The sequence below is a fragment of the Saccopteryx bilineata genome, chromosome 4, assembly GCF_036850765.1.
Source record: "Saccopteryx bilineata isolate mSacBil1 chromosome 4, mSacBil1_pri_phased_curated, whole genome shotgun sequence".
Lineage (NCBI taxonomy): Eukaryota > Metazoa > Chordata > Mammalia > Chiroptera > Emballonuridae > Saccopteryx > Saccopteryx bilineata.
The window spans coordinates 294639980-294658821 of NC_089493.1; the positions used below are offsets into that span (position 1 = coordinate 294639980).

The window sequence follows — 18842 nt, forward strand, 5'->3', positions numbered from 1 at the left end:
CACCCGACCGGGATCCACCCGGCACGCCCACCATGGGGCAATGTTCTGCCCATCTGGGGCGTCGCTCCGTTGCAACCGGAGCCACTCTAGCACCTGAGGCAGAGGCCATGGAGCCATCCCCAGCGCCCGGGCCAACTTTGCTCCAAGTGGAGCCTTGGCTGCGGGAGGAGAAGAGAGAGACAGAGAGGAGGGAGAGGGGGAAGGGTGGAGAAGCAGATGGGCGCCTCTCCTGTGTGCCCCGGCCGGGAATCGAACTCGGGACTTCCACACACCAGGCTGACGCTCTACCGCTGAGCCAACTGGCCAGGGCCAACAAGGTATTCTTGTTCCTAACCCTCAACAAGCACTTCTCTGCTCTGTCTCTAGGCTGCCCCCACCGGACATTTCAACACAAACGGGGTCATGCCATCGGTGCCCTGCAGTCGTTGGACTCCTTGACTTAGCACAGGGGTCCCCAAACTTTTTACACAGGGGGCCAGTTCACTGTCCCTCAGACCGTTGGAGGGCCGGACTCGAAAAAAAACTATGAACAAATCCCTATGCACACTGCACATATCTTATTTTAAAGTAAAAAAACAAAACGGGAACAAATACAATATTTAAAATAACAACTAAATTTAAATCAACAAACTGACCAGTATTTCAATGGGAACTATGCTCCTCTCACTGACCACCAATGAAAGAGGTGCCCCTTCCAGAAGTGTGGCAGGGGCCGGATAAATGGCCTCAGGGGGCCGCATGCGGCCCGCGGGCCGTAGTTTGGGGACCCCTGACTTAGCACATCAGTGAGGTTCCATGTCTCAGTATTTCATTCCTCTTTTTTTTTTAATTGACAAGTATTCTGTTAAGTGGACATGCCAGCCCATGACCTCGCTTAGCGTTCACCCGTGCAGGGACATTAATATGGTTCCTACGTTTCGGCTGTTGTAAAAAATGCTGCCGTGAACATCTGTGTCCAAGTGTTTGTGCAGACACGCTTCCATGGCCGGGCACAGGAGGTGGGTTGTACGGTCAGTTTATGTCTCGCTGTTTCAGAAACCGCCAAGCTGCCCTGAACAGCTGAACCGTGGTGCTCCTGACCTGCCGTGCACGGGGGTGCCCATGTCCCCCCCCCTCGGCTGCCTTTTGTACTACGGTCCTTCTAGTGGTCTGCGCTGTGTCACTATAGCTTCCTAGTTCTGTTTTGTAAGGCTCCCTGACATGACAAGTCCTTATCAGCTAGACGCCTTGCAAGTATTTTCTCCCCATCTGTAGCTGGTCTCCTCATTTTCTTAACAACGTATGATCATTTTTCCTTTTATTGCTATGCTCTGGGCGTCACACCCAAGAACGAGGACCAGCCCTCAGGGTGCGCCGTCCTAAGGGACAGGGCCCCGAGGGGCTTATCTACATATATTTACATACAATTGACAGGCCACTCATTTGTGTCACTCCCATTTTCGGGACTTGCAGAAAAGTCTTGGTAGAGAAACCTTGTCTCCCCCTCCAAAGAAGAAATCCGGGACAGCCTTCTCCCTCCTATCTAACTCCTGTTCAACCCGGAAGTCCTAGTCAAGGTTGGGGACCCCCCCCATCCCAAACCCTAGGTCTCCTGCCTCCACAGTTCCAGCGTCATTGGGGTTCTTGTTGCCTGGTTATTTAACTGTCTCCTCCAGCTCCGTGAGTACAGAGCTGAGTCATATCTTTTCATTGCTTTGTGTCCGGCATCCGGCACATAGTAGGTGCTCATCGAACCACTTCCCAATGAGTGAATGGCTGGCACTCGGGGTTCCTGTTGTGTGCCTCACTTTTGCCCCCAGGGGAGGCTGAGCCCAGGGGAGGCTGAGCCTGGGGAAGTGGTGGGCAGGCTGGACTCCGTCTGTGGGTGTGCTCCGGGCTCTCCTCCCTGCCCTCCCACCCCCACCCACACATTTCCCTCCCTAGTCCAGCCCCACCTGAGCTGACCGCACCTGCCCACAATCATAAGCTCCTTCTCTGAGGCCCGGGGCCGCATGTGAGTCCAGAGGTCAATGGTGAAGATGGTGCTGGCACTGTTAAAGATGGACGTCAGGGAGGACATGAGGGCGGCCACCATCACTGCGATCATGAGCCCGCGGAGCCCTGGGGGCAGAGGCCGGCGGTCCTGTGAGCCTCGGGCTCTTCCCGCCCATGGCCACTGCCGTGACTCATGACCCCGTGACCCCAGGAGGTCCACTCTGAGCAGCCGGACTTGGGCTGGGAGCCCCGAGGAGGGACCCAGTGGGGTGCATTGGGCAGAGCCCCCCCCCCCCCCCCCGCACAGCCAGGCTGGGCTTCACTGGGGGGGGGGGAGGCCCGGGCTTGGGGCTCAGTACCCCGGCCCAGCTCCCACCACCTTGTCCCTCCCTCTGATTAGAGTCCAGCCAATGTCCTCCTTCCGGGCACTGCAGAGGCTGAGGGGACGTTACCCGTGGGCAGCAGCTCCAGCACCAGTTTGGGATATGCGATGTCAGAGCAGCCGGAGGGGTTGCCACAGACCTTCCGGCAGATCTCCGGGTCCGCACAGGCCACCTGATCTGCGGAGGGGACAAGACAAGGCCCCGAGGTCAGCGGAAGGGTCCTCGAGGCCCCAGGTCTTGCCGAAACGTGGCCTGGGCCCGGCCAGCACCAGGTGACAGGATTCATGTACAGAAGTTTACGGCTCGATAACATAAACAGGGACCTAGACTTGACCAGCCACGGCCCTCGTACCTAACCTTCCTGCAAAATGTGGACGATAACGTAAGCTTGTAGGGAGGGTGGGCTAAGATCCCACCCGCCAGGCACGCGGGTCGCAGAGGGCTGGGAGGTGCTGCAGACACGCCTGCCCTTGTTCCCGGGGCTCACGTACGGCTGCGACACCTAGTGGCCAGAGGGAGCACAGCATCCTCCCTCAGGCTCCATCCCCTGACCCCCCAAAGGGACAGGAACAGTGCACATCTTTGCCTAATGCCGCCGTGTGACACCTGGCAGATACGTTCTGAGTTCCTCCGTCCTTGTCATCTTCTCCCTAGCTCCTGCAGTTCAGCCGCTGTTCCTCGTGTCGGACTCACAGAAAGCCAGCGAGCCCCTCCTGACGTGTCCCCCTTCCTGTCGTTATCAGGGCTCGTCTTTCCTGAGCAGCGACCTGTCTCCTCAGGCAAATCCCTGTGGCCTTCCTGGTACCCTCGTTCTGCGTCTCTACCTGTTACTTTTTTTCTCCCCTTTCTTTTTCAAGTGAGAGAAGAGGAGATAGACTCCCACACGTGCCCCGACCGGAATCCACTCAGCAACCCCCGTCTGGGGCCGATGCTCTGCCCGTCTGGGGTCCATGCTCACAACTGAGCTATTTTTAGTGCCTGAGGTGGAGGCTTCATGGAGCCATTCTCAGTGCCCAAGGCTGATGCAGTTGAACCAATAGAGCCATGACTGTGGGAGGAGAAGAGAGAGAGAGAGAGAAAGAAGTGGGAGGGGTGGAGAAGTAGATGGTCACTTCTCCTATGTGCCCTGACCAGGACTCAGACCCAGGACATCCACACACCAGGTCGACACTCTACCGCTGAGCCAGCTGGCCAGGGCCACATCTCTTCCTGCTAGAATGATGAACACATTCCAGGCGCACAAGCAGAGGCCTCTTTTTGGGAAGACAGAGAGGAGACGGTCACAGTAGCGTGTGGCACAGGCAATGCTCAGGAATTTGGGGGGAGAGGCTGGCTCTCCCATGACTACTGCTGTTGCCATCAGAACCACCTGAGGAAGACAGGGGTTAGCCGTACCATTTCACAGATGACGGCAGATTCTCCGAGGGGAGAGGGACCTGAGAGGAATCGCCCAGCAAGGCCGTGCCCGGGGCATAACGTAGACACAGTCCCCCAACTCCCAGTCTGATCTGTCAGAGGACGGCGGCCAAGAGAGCGATGCTTCTCCATCTCCACGGGCCTGGCTATTAACCGGTCCAGGTCCTCATCCTGGCCACCCTGACCTTCAGAACGCTCTGTGCTGCCTGCACGGCTTGGCAGCTGTGTCTGAAGGCACCTTCTGTCACCTTCTGTCTTCCTCAGCTGCTCCTATCTGAGCTAAGGGATGCCCCTCCCCACCAGCTCAGCGCCCACCCCGACACCGCTTGGCCAGGCCAGCCGGACCGGACCCTTGCTCCCACCTCCGTCTCATTCTCCAGGTGGGGCAACTCCATCAATAGCTCCTCCCTCCCCTCAACCCGAGGCCTGCAGTCCTTCTCTCTCATTCTGGCCGGGGACACTGTCCTTCCGGCCACCTTCCATGGCACATGGGAACGCCTTCCTTTCAGGGCAGGGTGTGAGTCCTTCCCTGCTCACGCCCACCTGCTCCCTGGTCCGCACACAGCACGAGCACCGCGCGGGTGTGGCCTCCAGTGCACACGCGGCCTCGCCTGCCGATGTGTTACAGCTTCTCCGGGTGATGTTCGTGAAGTCTCCATATTTTTACCTGTGTTAAACCTGTCAATGTAATAACGGCGGACATTTGAAGTACAATACACCGCAATTTAACATTCCGATAGAGCAGCTTCGTTTTCTTGTTTAATGGAGCGTGAGACCCAAGAAATGGAGAGTGTCCCCAGCCCCTTCATCCACTGGGAAGTCCCAGGGCCAGCTGGCTTTGTAAAATTCCTGCACTCTCTGTTTACGGCTGTTCAAGGCTGGGCCCCTCCGTCCCCTAACATCCGTCGGCGGGAGAGGGGGGTGGGTGCTGACGTCACAGTTGATGACGCTGATAGCGACTGCTAGAGAATAAAAGTAGATCCCCCCCCTAGGACTCTGGCTCAGCCTTAGACAAAATTAAAAACTGCAGGCCAACAATGACATTTGATGAGAAGAAGCCATCTTGTTGAGGAGAACGCTTTCAAGAGGTCAAAGTTCTTGGCTTTTTAAGACTTCTTCCGAGAAAGTTCAGGAAATAGAAGATGGTGACCCTCGCGTGGCCGGAACGTGGTAGGAAACCTCCCAGACGGGGTCAAGGTCATGTTGACATTCAGATGCAGAATGCTGTGCCTCTCGTCCCACAAAGCGCCTCTCTTCTGAGCACGCCCAGAAGCAGCAAGGGTCCCTCCCTGTGGTATCATTAACTACCAAGTTTTTGTTTAACCTTCTAGGAATGCAACCTCTGACCATGAAAGACACAACAGATAAAAACAGTTTTTAAAGGCTGCCTGAGGCAGAAAACGATTCGGTCTAAAGAATATGGTCATCAGAGGGACACTTGTTGGCTCGGCTAAGTTATGAAACGAAGCCAACATCACTCAGTAACATGTGCTCATCTGTCCTGGCTTAATTCATCAACCATTCCCTAGACGGACAAGGGTCCCTTGTCAGGTCCTCTGATGCCTGAGAGGTCAGATGCTTCTAGCAGAGTCAAGTGCAAGCATAGCACAAAACCTCCTTCTCCCACACGCCAGCATCCGCGGAAGGTCCTGCGGTTCACGGCGGCAGGTGAACGCAGTGCCTGTGCCTTCTCATGGAACCTTCACAACTTCTTGGGGAAGATACCATTCTCCTTTTCAAGACAGGTCAGCGGAGGCACAGAGAGGTTAAATGGCTCCTCCAATCATACAGCCAGTAAGTACCATAGAGAGTTCTCAAATCTTTGGTTTATTCCAAAACTCGGGTGGCTTTGTAAAATACGGTCCATCGTTAGACTTTTGTTTTATCATCCTGAGGATCATTTTGCTTCTCTCTCTCTTTTTTTTTTTTTTTTTTTTTTTTTTTGTATTTTTCTGAAGTTAGAAGCGGGGAGGCAGGGAGACTCCCGCATGCGCCCAACCGGGATCCACCCGGCATGCCCACCAGGGGGCGATGCTCTGCCCATCTGGGGCGTCGCTCTGTTGCAACCAGAGCCATTCTAGCACCTGAGGCAGAGGCCATGGAGCCATCCTCAGCACCCCGGCCAACTTTGCTCCAACGGAGCCTTGGCTGTGGGAGGGGAAGAGAGAGACAGATAGGAAGGAGAGGGGGAGGGTGGAGAAGCAGATGGGCGCTTCTCCTGTGTGCCCTGACCGGGAATCGAACCCGGGACTTCCACACGCCGGGCCAATGCTCTACCACTGAGCCAACCGGCCAGGGCCCATTTTGCTTCTCTCTAACTTCGACAAGAGCATCTTTAGAAGTGTGTGCCATTTCAGTCAGGTGGACCGAGTGGAAGAGGGCGTGATCCCGGCTCGGGCGCGCTCGGGAACTGGAGCGTCCTTTTGGGCAGTTCCGGACCCAGTTGAAGACTCAGTGGGGAGCCGGTGGAGCCACGACGTGGGGAAGTGGGAACGGAAGGTCTGGGGGCTTTGCCCCGAGCCTGGCAGGTTCGGCCAGGGCATCTCAGCTTTCTGGTGGGCCTGTTACACAGATGGCTGCACCCCAGCCTGAGAGATTCGGCTTCAGGAGTGCTCTGAGGCCTGGGAACCTGCGTGTGTCCTCGGTCCCTGCGGAGGGCCACCCCTGGGGACGGTCCGGGCCTCCTCAGTGCACGGTGCCCACTCCCTCCCTGCGCTCCACGTCACTCTTCTAAACCCTTTTGCACTTTTTGCTCGTACCAGGTGCTGGAGTGTTCTGACACATAGTTCATGGTCCTTTTTCATGAGTGCTGGAGTCATCTGTCATGTCACAGAGGCCTGAGAAGGGTGGAGCATGACCTCACATTTCATTTGAGAATGACACATGGCTTATTGGCGGACTGTTAAGCGTATTGGTCCACAGCGTAAAGTGTGACTTCCTGAGAGAGACAGCAGCATGACTTACAGGACATTTTCGGAGGCGGTGCATCTGGATCACCTGGCGGGAAGACATGTCCCATCCATCCCAGCCCAATCACTTAACCCAGGAGTGGTACACAGTCCTCTTACTTTCCTGACCCCTCTCCCCACACACACATCCAGTCCCTCAGGAACTGGTTGGCTTCGCACTAAAATATATCTTCAAACCATTCATGTGGATCAACTGTGGCCCCTTTCAGAAGGGGTCCCTGCCCAGCATCCCCTGTGACAGCTCCCTGCGAATTGTCCTGAGCACTTACTTAGCATAATCAGTGACTATCTCATTTAATTAAAAAAATATTTTTTTAATTAAATGAGAGCAGGAGAGGCAGAGAGACAGACTCCTGCATGTGCCCCGACTGGCTGGGATCCACTGGGCAAGCGCCCTTTGGGGCAATGCTCTGCCCATCTGGGGCTACTGTTCCACTGCTTGGCAACTGAGCTATTTTCAGCACCTGAGGGGAAGACCATGGAGCCATCTTCAGCCCTGGGGGGGCCAAAGCACTCAAGCCAATTGAGCCATGGCTGCAGAAGGAAGAGAGAAAGAGAGAAGGGGGAGGAGGAGGGGTGGAGAAGCAGATGGGCACTTTTCCTGTGTGCCCTGACCAGGAATCGAACCTGGGACATCCACATACCAGGCTGAAACTCTACTACTGAGCCACCCGGCCAGGACCCTATCTCATTTATTTAGTTAGTTATTGTCCTCTGTCTGTCCCACGAGCCTGTAAACCCATAGCAGTAGGTACTGCATGTTTTCTCGTATGGGTCCCCAGGGTCTTCTGGAATGAGGCTGTCTAAACTGGCTCTCAGAATAGTTGTTGAGCACATGGACAAATAAACAAGGGAGTGAATTCATTTTCCTGAGCTTCAGTTTCCTCATCTGTAAATGAAAGTAACAGGAGCAGCGCTCACCTCTTGAGGTCGTCTGGAGGAATAGAGGAGAGAATGAATACAAGTATACAATGATGACAGCAGGCTCTTGCACAGATAGTGCTTCCCACCTGCCAGGAACTCCTTTTTTTTCTTTTTTTTTTTCTTTCAGAGACAGAGAGAGAGTCAGAGAGAGGGTTAGATAGGGACAGACAGGAACAGAGAGAGATGAGAAGCATCAATCATCAGTTTTTTTATAGCAACACCTTAGTTGTTCATTGATTGCTTTCTCATATGTGCCTTGACTGCGAGCCTTCAGCAGACCGAGTAACCCTTTGCTCAAGCCAGCGACCTTGGGTCCAAGCTGGTGAGCTTTGCTCACACCTGATGAGCCCGCGCTCAAGCTGGCGACCTCAGGGTCTTGAACCTGGGTCCTCCGCATCCCAGTCCGATGCTCTATCTACTGTGCCACCGCCTGGTCAGGCTGCCAGGAACTGCTTTAAGCCTCAACAAGTATTATTATCCCCATTCTACAAATGAGTAAGTGGAGGCCACGAGTCATGAAGTGACTTGAAGTCACACACTAGTAGAGGGCAGAGCAGAGATGCAGGCTCGGGGAGTTCAGGTCAGAATCTGTATTCAGAACCACCGCACTCTACGGTCAAACTCCTCCCGGCGTGGGGGGGGGGGGGGCTGGCCCTTAGAACGGTGAGTGTTGGCTGTTTTAGCCACGTTCTTCCTTCCTATCCCCAGCCTTGCCCAATAGCGGTATCTTTTCCTGCAAGTCACCACCAACCCCAGAAACCAGTTCTTATCCCCACCTGGGCTCTTTCTTCCAAGCCTGATGCCCCTTCCCTGCAGATAGGACCAGTGACTCTCCGGGTTCTCGGTCCCATCTGGGCCGGGACAGCGCAAGCCCAAGTCCAGCACCGCAGCCAGCCAGCCCCCTGCTCCCCTGCCCGGGGCTCTCTCTTACTAACTCCCACTGTCCGGAATTATTCTGACGAAACTTCTGGACCAAGCGCCTCATCGTGGCACCTACCCTTTCTTTCCGTCTGTGTGACACGTGTAGGATGAGACGGAGGACAGGGGGCTCTCTGCCTGCCATCCCCCTGAGAGTTCACTGCGCCCGGCGGATTCGAGAGGGAGCCCGCCGGGCTGGGAGGCGAGGAGCTCTCTCCTGTGCGGTCACCACTTCCTGACGTCCGATATGCCCCAAGAACAACCCCCACAACCCAGTCCTGTGTAGTCCTCAGTGCAAACCTCATCCGTTTATCACATGGAAGGGAGGGAGGGAGGGAGGGAGGGAGGGAGGGAGGGAGGGAGGAAGGAAGGAAGGAAGGAAGGAAGGAAGGAAGGAAGGAAGGAAGGAAGGAAGGAAGGAAGGAAACTGAGGCAAACACATGCTCGAAACACTCTTATATCCCTGATTTTTGTTAAGAAAGGTGCCCCCACATGGGTTCTATTGGGCCAGAGTGACCAGACCACCAGGCTCAAGCACTAACGCGTGAGGAACTGTCAGCATGAGACGTCAGGGAACTGATGTCTGAGACCACAGATGTTAGCCTTGTTTGTGGCTTCAAAAAAAAATACCGTTGAGGCAAGTCCCGGGAGGGGCCTCCACTCCGTCTGGCCTGGGACAGCTACAGAGCACGCCCACAGCGCCGGGAAAGGGCACAGAGTCAGCTGACGCCTGGGAGACGCCACAGGTGTGTCGCTAGGAAAGGACCTCGGTCACGCTCCCTTAGAGCCGTCGGTGATAGTCCCGAAGGTTTCACGGGGTCCGGGACGCACAGACCCAGGGCCCCCCCTCCCCACGGCCCGCTCACCCGGGTAGAGGACGCGGCTGATCATGCCGGGGAACACCATCATGAAGAGAGGCAGCACCTTCAGGTACGCGGCCATCAGAGAGCCCCCTTTGGCGTGGGACAGGTTTTTGGCAGCCAGGCTCCGCTGAACAATCACCTGGAAAACAGAGAGGGTGGGGTGGGGAGCTGGCCTGGCTTTCTCCCCGGGCGGACGGCGTCTGCGGAGCCTGTCCGCGGGCGTCGTGGACTCTGCCCTTGGTCTGCCCTTGTCTGTCTCGGAGGAAGCAGCCCTTCCCTCTTCTCAAGCCCTGTGGTCCGTCCGTCATCCGGTCGGGGTAGCTGTGACCCCCCACCCAGCCCCTTCCCCGACTCCTTCATGCTGGGATCGGACCGGGCCGATGAGGAGTTCTCCAGGGATCGGACCAGCCGACGAGGAGTTCTCCATAGACTTCCTCTGTCTCCCTCTTTGGCCACCGTGATTGGTTAAGACAGAACTCTAGGTGGCCTGTGAGAACTCTAGGTGGGACTGTCTCCGGAGGAAGAAACAGAGGAGAGAGGCACCCCACCCCCTGCCGCCCCCACAGCTATGAGAGCGGCGTGGACACCGGCTGCGTCTCGGCTGTCACGGGAGGAGAGCCTCCCGGGACCAGGGATGGCTCAGAGGAAAGAGAACGAGGCGTCGGAGCGAAAGAGGAACGGTGTCTGACTGACGACGGCGCTGGAGCCCCTCAGCCCAGCTGTGCCCGGCCCGGTGCACAGTGCCAGCTCTGGAAACTGGCAGCCTGGGTTCGAATCCCGCTTCCCCACTCTGTGCTGTGTCGTCTCGGGCAGACGCTGTTACCGCTCCTGGCCTCAGTTTCCCGATCTATAAAACGGGGAGACTCAGGACCGTTCTGACAATTAAATGAAGTCAGGCCATTTAGATTATTTAGAATAAGTTCCGATAAATTATAAATGCCCAATAAGTATTCATTGTTACCATTTGTGATTATCCACCTTGCCTCCTCCCCAGTCATAAGTGAAAGAAAATACCCTTTTTTTTCATGCTTAAGCTATTTTTTCTTTTCCTATCAACAACTAATAATCTCCACTAAATCAGCAAAGAACCTTCGTGGGAAGGAGGCTGAGAGGCAGGCAGGGCCCCGCCCTGGCTCTGCCCCCCTAGCCGTTGTTCAGAATCCTTCGTGGGAAGGAGGCTGAGAGGCAGGCAGGGCCCCGCCCTGGCTCTGCCCCCCTAGCCGTTGCTCAGAATCCTTCGTGGGAAGGACGCTGAGAGGCGGACGGGGCCCCGCCCTGGCTCTGCCCCCCTAGTCGTTGTTCAGAATCCTTCGTGGGAAGGACGCTGAGAGGCGGACGGGGCCTCGCCCTGGAATCCCTCGTGGGAAGGACACTGAGAGGCGGACGGGGCCCCGCCCTGGCTCTGCCCCCCTAGTCGTTGTTCAGAATCCTTCGTGGGAAGGACACTGAGAGGCGGACGGGGCCCCGCCCTGGCTCTGCCCCCCCAGCCGTTGCTCAGAATCCTTCGTGGGAAGGACGCTGAGAGGCGGACGGGGCCCCGCCCTGGCTCTGCCCCCCTAGTCGTTGTTCAGAATCCTTCGTGGGAAGGACGCTGAGAGGCGGATGGGGCCCCGCCCTGGCTCTGCCCCCCTAGCCGTTGCTCAGAATCCTTCGTGGGAAGGAGGCTGAGAGGCAGGCAGGGCCCCGCCCTGGCTCTGCTCCCCTAGTCGTTGCTCAGGCCCCACAGAACAAACACGCACTTCTTTGGGGAGTAAACATTGCATTTGACGGGCACTTCGTCTTCAGGATCCATGGGCCTGGGCCGTGTCACACAGTTGCAAGAAGACATCAAAACAATCGAAGACAGTGTGACGCGTGCACCTCTGCTCCTGTCCTGACGGCAGGAAAACAGTGGCACAAACTGAGCCTTGAGGACAAGTTACAAGGACCTGTGCCCAGTGGACACTCCCGTTCGGCCAGTCAGAACTCAAAAGAGCGTGGTCACCAGCTGGTCACCCAGGCCCAGGAACCTGGTGGTTTGTTTTGTTTGGTTTTTTTTTCTGTAATTTTCAGACCCTAGAAAGGAGAGTAGTCAGGTGGCAATCTACAGTGTGTCCGTATATTTATACAGTGTGTCCGTATATATATACAGTGTGTCTGTAAAGTCATGGTGCACTTCTGACTGGTCACAGGAAAGCAACAAAAGATGATAGAAATGTGAAATCTGCACCAAATAAAAGGAAAACTCCCCCAGTTTCATACCTATTCAGTGCAGTTCGATGTGGGCTCACGCACAGATTTTTTAGGGCTCCTTAGGTAGCTATCCCGTATAACCTCTACAGACTCGTCACTGACTGATGGCCTACCAGAACAGGGTTTCTCCACCAAACTGCCGGTTTCCTTCAACTGCTTATCCCACCGAGTAATGTTATTCCTATGTGGTGGCGCTTCGTTATAAACGCGCCGATATTCACGTTGCACTTTGGTCACGGATTCTAATTTAGCGAGCCACAGAACACACTGAACTTTCCTCTGTACCGTCCACATCTCGACTGGCATGGCCGTGGGCTGCTCCGCTGTATACACGGTGTTACGTTGTCATCTGCGCATGCACACATGCTGCCACATCATCCTCCAGAAACTGGGAGGGTTTTCCTTTTATTTGGTGCAGATTTCACATTTCTATCATCTTTTGTTGCTTTCCTATGACTGGTCAAAAGTGCACCGTGACTTTACGGACACACTGTATAAATAACAAGCATCTCAGCTGAAACAAAGCGTTCACTAAGGGATGAAAGCACCCTGGAGCGTGGGGGCAGGGGCCCTCAACGGGCTGTGTCCTCACGTATCACGGCCCCTGCGCACACCCCCCTGCACCTGCTCTTCCTACAGCGACCGTGTGCAAGTTCTCCCTTCACTGGGGTGGAAGGGAGATGTGGAGACCCGTCAGAGAGGGGCCACGGGGGTGGGCGGGCGGACCGGGCACGGGGCTTCTGCTCCGAGGTGCCTCTGGGGAGGTCGTCTCTGGTGCAAGGTTCCGGCTAAGCCCCAGAATGAAGAGAACCGCTCCCTGGTGAGCTGCAGCAAATGAATCTAGTGGTTCTCAGAGCAGACAGACTGGAGTGTGGAGCCCCGCCCGTCAGCGCCGTGTGAGCCCGGACAGGCTGGTTCAGCTCCCCGGCCCTCGGGCTTCTCGTTTGCCAGATGGAGACCGTGCACCCTGCTCGTGCTGAGGCGCCTAGCGGCCCTCGGGACAAGGGCGCCAGCGATTATCCCCGCGGTCGCCGCCGTTGTCTCGTGACACCGGAGAGAGAGGTGCAAAGAGACCACCCAAACAGAAGAGGGCGAGAATGAGATCGGAGAGCCGCGTGCCCGCGGCTCAGACACGTGGACACAGCTCACCCTGTGCCAACAAGAGGAGCAGCAAGGGGGTCTTGGGGAGCACCTGACGGCGGTCGCCGTCTGCGGCTGGTTTTTACGGATGATTGTCGTCCTGGTCGTGGAGGGAATCTTCAAAGGACCCAGGCGCAGAGAATCCGGAGCAGGCAGGTGGAGAGAGGAGGAATGCGCACAGGTCTGGGAGCAGCGAGGAGGTGAGAGAGGGAAAGAGAGACGGTCTGAGGTACCGCCACCGACCGGGTTTGGGGGCCCGTCTCACAGTCACTGCCCCCCGCACGCCTACATCTGATCAAGAGCTCTCCGTTGGGTAGGCTGATGTGTTTCCTAGAAAAGGAATGTCCGCGTCCCAGAGTGTTTTCTGCCTCGGAGACTGGTCCCCACAAATCCTCCGCCCGCCTTCAGGTCTGTGTGAGCGCAGGGCTTTCTCCGCTGTTTCCTTAGTCTTCGGGGGTCTTGAAGCATCTGGAGAGGTTGCAGCAGAGGACTTGGTGGGTTGCCAGCACCCTTCTGAGCTGGTTCAGTGACGTGTGGACAAGAAGGAGTAAGATGTATCGTCACCCCGTTGGCACTGTGGCAAGCAGGACAGAGCTGGAATTCCTCCCTTTGGTTTTATAGTGGACATCAAGGGGGACAGTCTTCCTAGAGTGTCCTGCCCCCTTCTTCACATGGCTACCGTACCGTCTTGGGCACAGTTGCCTGATCCAGAGCTCAGCACCTGACCCAAGCTGGGCCGATCAGAGCCCTTGCCCTGGACTTCTGGGTTTGGGACTTAGAGACTGCCAACCTCTTTCCTGTTGGTCTGCGGTGTGGGTGAGGAAGACGGTGCTGAATGAAAACCAGAATAAGCTCCCGCAGCTTCTGAAGGCCAGTTCACCCTCCCACAGCCCGGATTCCATGAGCTAATACATCCCCCCGCCCTTTTCCTGAGCTCATTGAGGTTGAATTTCTCCCCCGCCACTTGCTACCAGGTGCACCCTTCTGCACCCAAACGCTTGCTTGTGGGGGTCTTGCAAGTGAAAGACTCTGAAATGTGGGGTCAGCTGATCTGAGGAAAGGAGGGGCAGTGAGGGTCTCTCTACCCCAACCGGGGAAGCTGGCTGTTTTGTTTAGAAGTTGGTTTCACTGTGACCTGCCATTTCTGAGGCCCCCACGCATGCCTCTGGTGAGGCTCTGTAGGGCACTTAGGATGGTGACAGTGAAAGACAAGGAGATCAGGTTCACAGAATACTCCTCGGTGCTTTTGAATGTGCTGAAGAGCAAGAGCTTTAGGCTTTGGGAAAACGCCCTTCCTCCTGGAGATGCACGCAGTCGCTGACCAGAATCCTGACTTCTATCCTCGGGGTAGAGCCAGCCTCCAGAGGTGATGAGAGACGGCCGGGTGAGTTCCACAAGAGTTGAGCCGTTCAGAATCCCACGAGCCCTGGGAGGAGGGTGTCACCATGTACAGCAGCCCCAGGCTCATCGTGATGCTAGGAAAATGGACTCGTGAATACATGTGTACACGACAGTTAGACCAGCGGCCGGCGAGGGGTACAGACATCAGTAGATGTTTGAGTGTCATCACTCTTAGCCATTGATGTTTCCCTCGCTCGTCTCTGCCCGGGAAGATCTGGGACGCGCTCTCAGTCAGTGGACAATGGATGTCACCCTTTCTCCTGTTCCAAGACGAGCCCGATACCTGACTCCGTTCCGGCAAAGATGTGCACGGCCGGGGGCAGCAACAGCACAGTGATCGACAGTCTTTGGATTCTACAGAACCTGGCTCAACGGCCACACTGTGTGGTCAAGAGCACAGTCATGGCCCTGGCCAGTTGACTCAGTGATAGAGCACTGGCCAGGCGTATGGAAGTCCCAGGTTCGATTCCTGATCAGGGCACACAGGAGAAGCGCCCATCTGCTTCTCTACCTTTTCCCTTCTCCTTCCTCTCTCTCTCTCTCTCTCTCTCTCTCTCTCTCTCTTTTCTCCTCCCGCAGCCAAGGCTCCATTGGAGCAAAGTTGGCCCCAGGCGCTGAGGATGGCTCCATGGCCTCTGTCTCAGGCGCTAGAATGGCCCCAGATGGGCAGAGCATCGCCCCCTGGTGGGCATGCTGGGTGGATCCCGGTCGGGCGCATGCAAGAGTCTGTCTGTCTCCCTCCCTGCTTCTCACTACAAAAAAGAAAAAAGGGAAATAAAAGATCCCAGTCATGGGGATCTTGCTTGGAGTCTGCACCCTGGTGGCCTTCACTGGTGTTTGGAAGGAGGTCAAGCCCCCTTGGACTAAGTCTCCAGATTCTTGAGCAAAGCAGGGTGGGCCTGGGCGGCCTTCCAGGGGACACTGGAACGTCGGCTCAGAAGGGTCTGAGGAATCTCAAAGGTTCCTGCAGATGAATGGGTGTAGGCTGGTGAGCTGGGTCCAGAGAGGCACCATGAAACCGGAGGAAACGGGCAAACGTTTTTGACAGTTTGTTTCGTCCATGTCTCCGCAACAAAAGCACTGTGGCCACATTCCTCGTGCTCGCCTCTGCGAGTAACCCCACCGAGCCCGAAAGGAGCCTCAGAGACGTCTGGCCCGATCCTGCCTCACGGCTGAGCCACCTGAGCTGGGCCCTGGGGCTGTTCAGGTTACAGCCGGTGCAGTCAGACCAGTGCTGCTCCCAGCGGGCCCCCACCGGAGATCCTGAGAAGGAGAAGGGGGTCTGTCTCTTAAAGGGGCGCTGAGTACTGCACCGTCACCGCGTGCGACCCAGCTCTCCAAGAGGAGGGTTCCGGTTCCGGCCAGTGGGGGCAGTGGGGGAGGGGGAGACCGAGCCTTCCTCCCGGGCTGTGTCTCCTTTAAACACTCATCAGCTCTAACTGTGCAATGTAGTTAGTAAAATGGTGCGCAGACCTGACTGTTCGTGAAACATAAAAAACAAACACAAGCAACCACAAACATTTCAGCTGGTGATATAGTCACTGGGTTGGAAACCCTGGGAAAGGACGAGGTGCGCAGGGAGACGGCTCCCATGCATCACCGCGCCTCTGCCCACAGCCCGCTGCTCTGTCCCGCTTCCGGGAGGTCCAGCGAGTCCCTTTACGCACAAGTTAGACGTACAAATATTGGGTCTGTTCTCTTTCTTGTAGCAAAACGGGGCTTATTATTATGCACTGATGTGTCGTCTGCTTTCCTCGTTTCTTTTTCCCACACCAGTGGCCTGTGCGCCCCTGTCCCCTCTGCAGCCAAGGTCACCGGGTCACCGGCAGCCTCGCTCTCCTCCCCCAGGCCTGTGCTCACAGGTCACTTCTGGTCAACTCTCCCTCTCGCCCTGCTTAAAATGGCACCCCACGCTCCATCCCTCTGTCCCTGCTCTGCTGTTTTTTTATTTTTTATTTTATTTATTCATTTTAGAGGAGAGGGAGAGAGAGAGAGAGAGAAGGGGGGGAGGAGCAGGAAGCATCAACTCCCATATGTGCCTTGACCAGGCAAGCCCAGGGTTTCGAACCGGCGACCTCAGAATTCCAGGTCGACGCTTTATCCACTGCGCCACCATGCCACTTCCCACCTTTTACACTGCACTTAATTGACTTATTAATTGTCTGCCTGCACCCCTGCAGGGAGGGGCGCTCAGGGAGGCTCCCGGGGGCCGTGTCTGACCTGTTTCCCTGTGATTTCCGAGAGTTTGGTAGGAGGACAACGTCCTGCGAGTGTCTGTGAGCCAACAGTGCCCGGTGCCAGCTTTAGCCTCCGTTGAGGACACATCGTCCCCTTCGCTTACTGGGCCCTCGCGGGCAGTCGGCAGGGTGTGGTGGGCTTCCCATCACCGAGCCAAGCCGAGAAGAGGCCATGAGGCCGTGGTCCGGATAGTGCGGAGAAAGGCCGGTGAGGGATCCGCGGAGGGAGAAAGTCCCCGCCCCCGCCCCCCGCAGGGCGCGCTCGCCTGCGCCTGGGTGGCCACGTACCTGATCCGTGCACCAGTACCAGAGGGAGGGCATGGACATCCCAAACAGGATCCCGGGCCAGGGGAGGTCCGACGTCAGCGGGTCCCGGAAGATGTGGAAGGCATCTGCTCTGGGCAGCCCGCAGCTGCTGTTTGCAGTCCGGTTGGTGGCCAGGGCCAAGAAATACTTCTCCGTCAGGCCTTCCAACCCTCCGACGGCAACAAAACCTGGAAGTTAGAGGAAGTCCGAATCTGCCAGGAGCTCACACGAACCCCCAGCAGTGGTGGGGTTGTTGGGAGGTCATGAAACCCTACTCAGAGCACAATTACCAAGGAGAGTTAGCTCCTTGAAGGTTCTTAGACATACACGCCCACCTCCCATTTTTTAATGCCTTTGGTAGTCAATGTGGAATACTTGTCAGAACAGTGTTGCTAAATGCTTGCTACAAAATATATAGGATTGTAAAGGAAACCAAATATATTAGAGGCCATCGTCAGAACGTAAAACTGCCCTGCCCGAATCAGTTGTTTATCTGCCCATTCAATAGGAAAACCTAGTGTAGTAACAATTTTGTTTCCAAGTAAGACTGAGCACAGACAGGATTTCAGTGCATCAGCAACGAAGGTAAGAACATCCGGAGGAAACCATCTGGGCTACCCTTTGGTATCCAAGTCACAGATACAGCTACTATTTCCAAGCTTGATTGCCTATGTTTATAATTAAAAAAAAAAAAATGCTTAAATTCAGTGATAGGTTCATGAAAATAAATTTTCCCATCCTAGGGTCACAAATGCCCTGAATTCTGCACACAGACCCCGCCCGGGTCAGGACACCTTGCCTTCCCCCCTGAACTTCTCAGCATCTCTCAGTTCATGTTATCGCAACAGCGGTCCAGGTGATGTGTGACCTTGAGCAAGTGGCCTCCCCTCTCTGAGGCTGCGTCTCCTCGTCTGCCAGTGGGCACCGTGCGGCACCAACCTCCCAGGGCTGGAGCTCGGGCTCCGTGACACATTGCACACGCAATGCACAGTATCCACCACATAAAAAATAGTCAAGCACTATCATTTGGAATCGGCTTCTTTTCACGAATTGAAAGGATTCGTTACTCCCGAAGTAACGTTGCTCTCACTAGATTACATTCTGGAAGGCTGTGTGTGTGTGTGTGTGTGTGTGTGTGTGAGTGTGTGTGTAGAAGGGAGGAGGTTGGTGTTACCACTTGGGTAGGAATGGTTACTAGGGAAATAAATGACTGGGCTGATAAATTATTGTCATGCATTATTGCCCTGAAAAATTTTTTTGTGGGAGTGGTGGTGGTGGTGGTGGAGGAATGTCGATAATTGACCACAATCAATACAAGATAATTTTATCAATGCGCGGACCTGCCCATTTGAGTGTGGAAAGCACGTGCACTTCACGTGAAGCGTAGAGCAGGGAGGAGAGCTGGGAATAGGGCCACCCCCGAGGGGGCGGGGCTGTGAGAACGTAGAGGGCGGAGCTTCACGCACCGTCGTGCGCACGGGGATCAGGGTCATGCAGACTCCGGTGCGGCAGGTCTGCGGTCCTGTCCGCACTCCGCACTCTGAGGAGGCACCGCCGTACCCAATGCAAGTCAGGGTCCTCTCGGCAGAGAGGAAAGTGGGCGCTTCGACTATTCATCTGATTTCAGCCACTTTACTAAATTCCTTTTTTAAGGTCAGTTTTTCAGTTTCTCTTGCCCTCCCCACCCCAACCAGGTAACTAGTCATGTCACCTGCAAATAATGATTTTGTCTTCTTTTATTATGTACATCTTATAGATTTTATTTTTTAATTGCATTTAAAAATTAGCGTTTTTTCTGATTCCTTCCTTCCCTCCCTCCCTCCCTCCTTTCTTTTTCTTTTTTAATCTTTTTTTTTCTTTTTTTCTTTATTCATTTTTAGAGAGGAGAGAGAGAGAGAGGGAGGGAGAGAGAGACAGAGAGAGAGAAGGGGGGAGGAGCTGGAAACATCAACTCCTATATGTGCCTTGACCAGGCAAGCCCAGGGTTTTGAACCGGTGACCTCAGCATTTCCAGGTTGACACTTTATCCACTGCGCCACCACCGGTCAGTCGCTCCTTTCTTTCTTTCTTTCTTTCTTT

The 18842-nt window shown here is 55.5% G+C and overlaps 1 protein-coding gene across 3 annotated transcripts in view; it reads right to left on the minus strand.

The window, feature by feature from the left end:
* SLC5A11 (solute carrier family 5 member 11) overlaps positions 1 to 18842 on the minus strand; it is a 55114-nt gene that overhangs the window by 3807 nt on the left and 32465 nt on the right. For all 3 annotated transcript variants that reach the window (XM_066275816.1, XM_066275815.1, XM_066275817.1), the window contains 4 exons: positions 16746 to 16951; positions 9451 to 9586; positions 2427 to 2534; positions 1950 to 2100 (listed from right to left, as the gene is read on the minus strand). In XM_066275816.1, coding sequence (XP_066131913.1) covers positions 1950 to 2100; positions 2427 to 2534; positions 9451 to 9586; positions 16746 to 16951 — 601 coding nt within the window. The remainder of the gene's footprint in view (positions 1 to 1949; positions 2101 to 2426; positions 2535 to 9450; positions 9587 to 16745; positions 16952 to 18842) is intronic.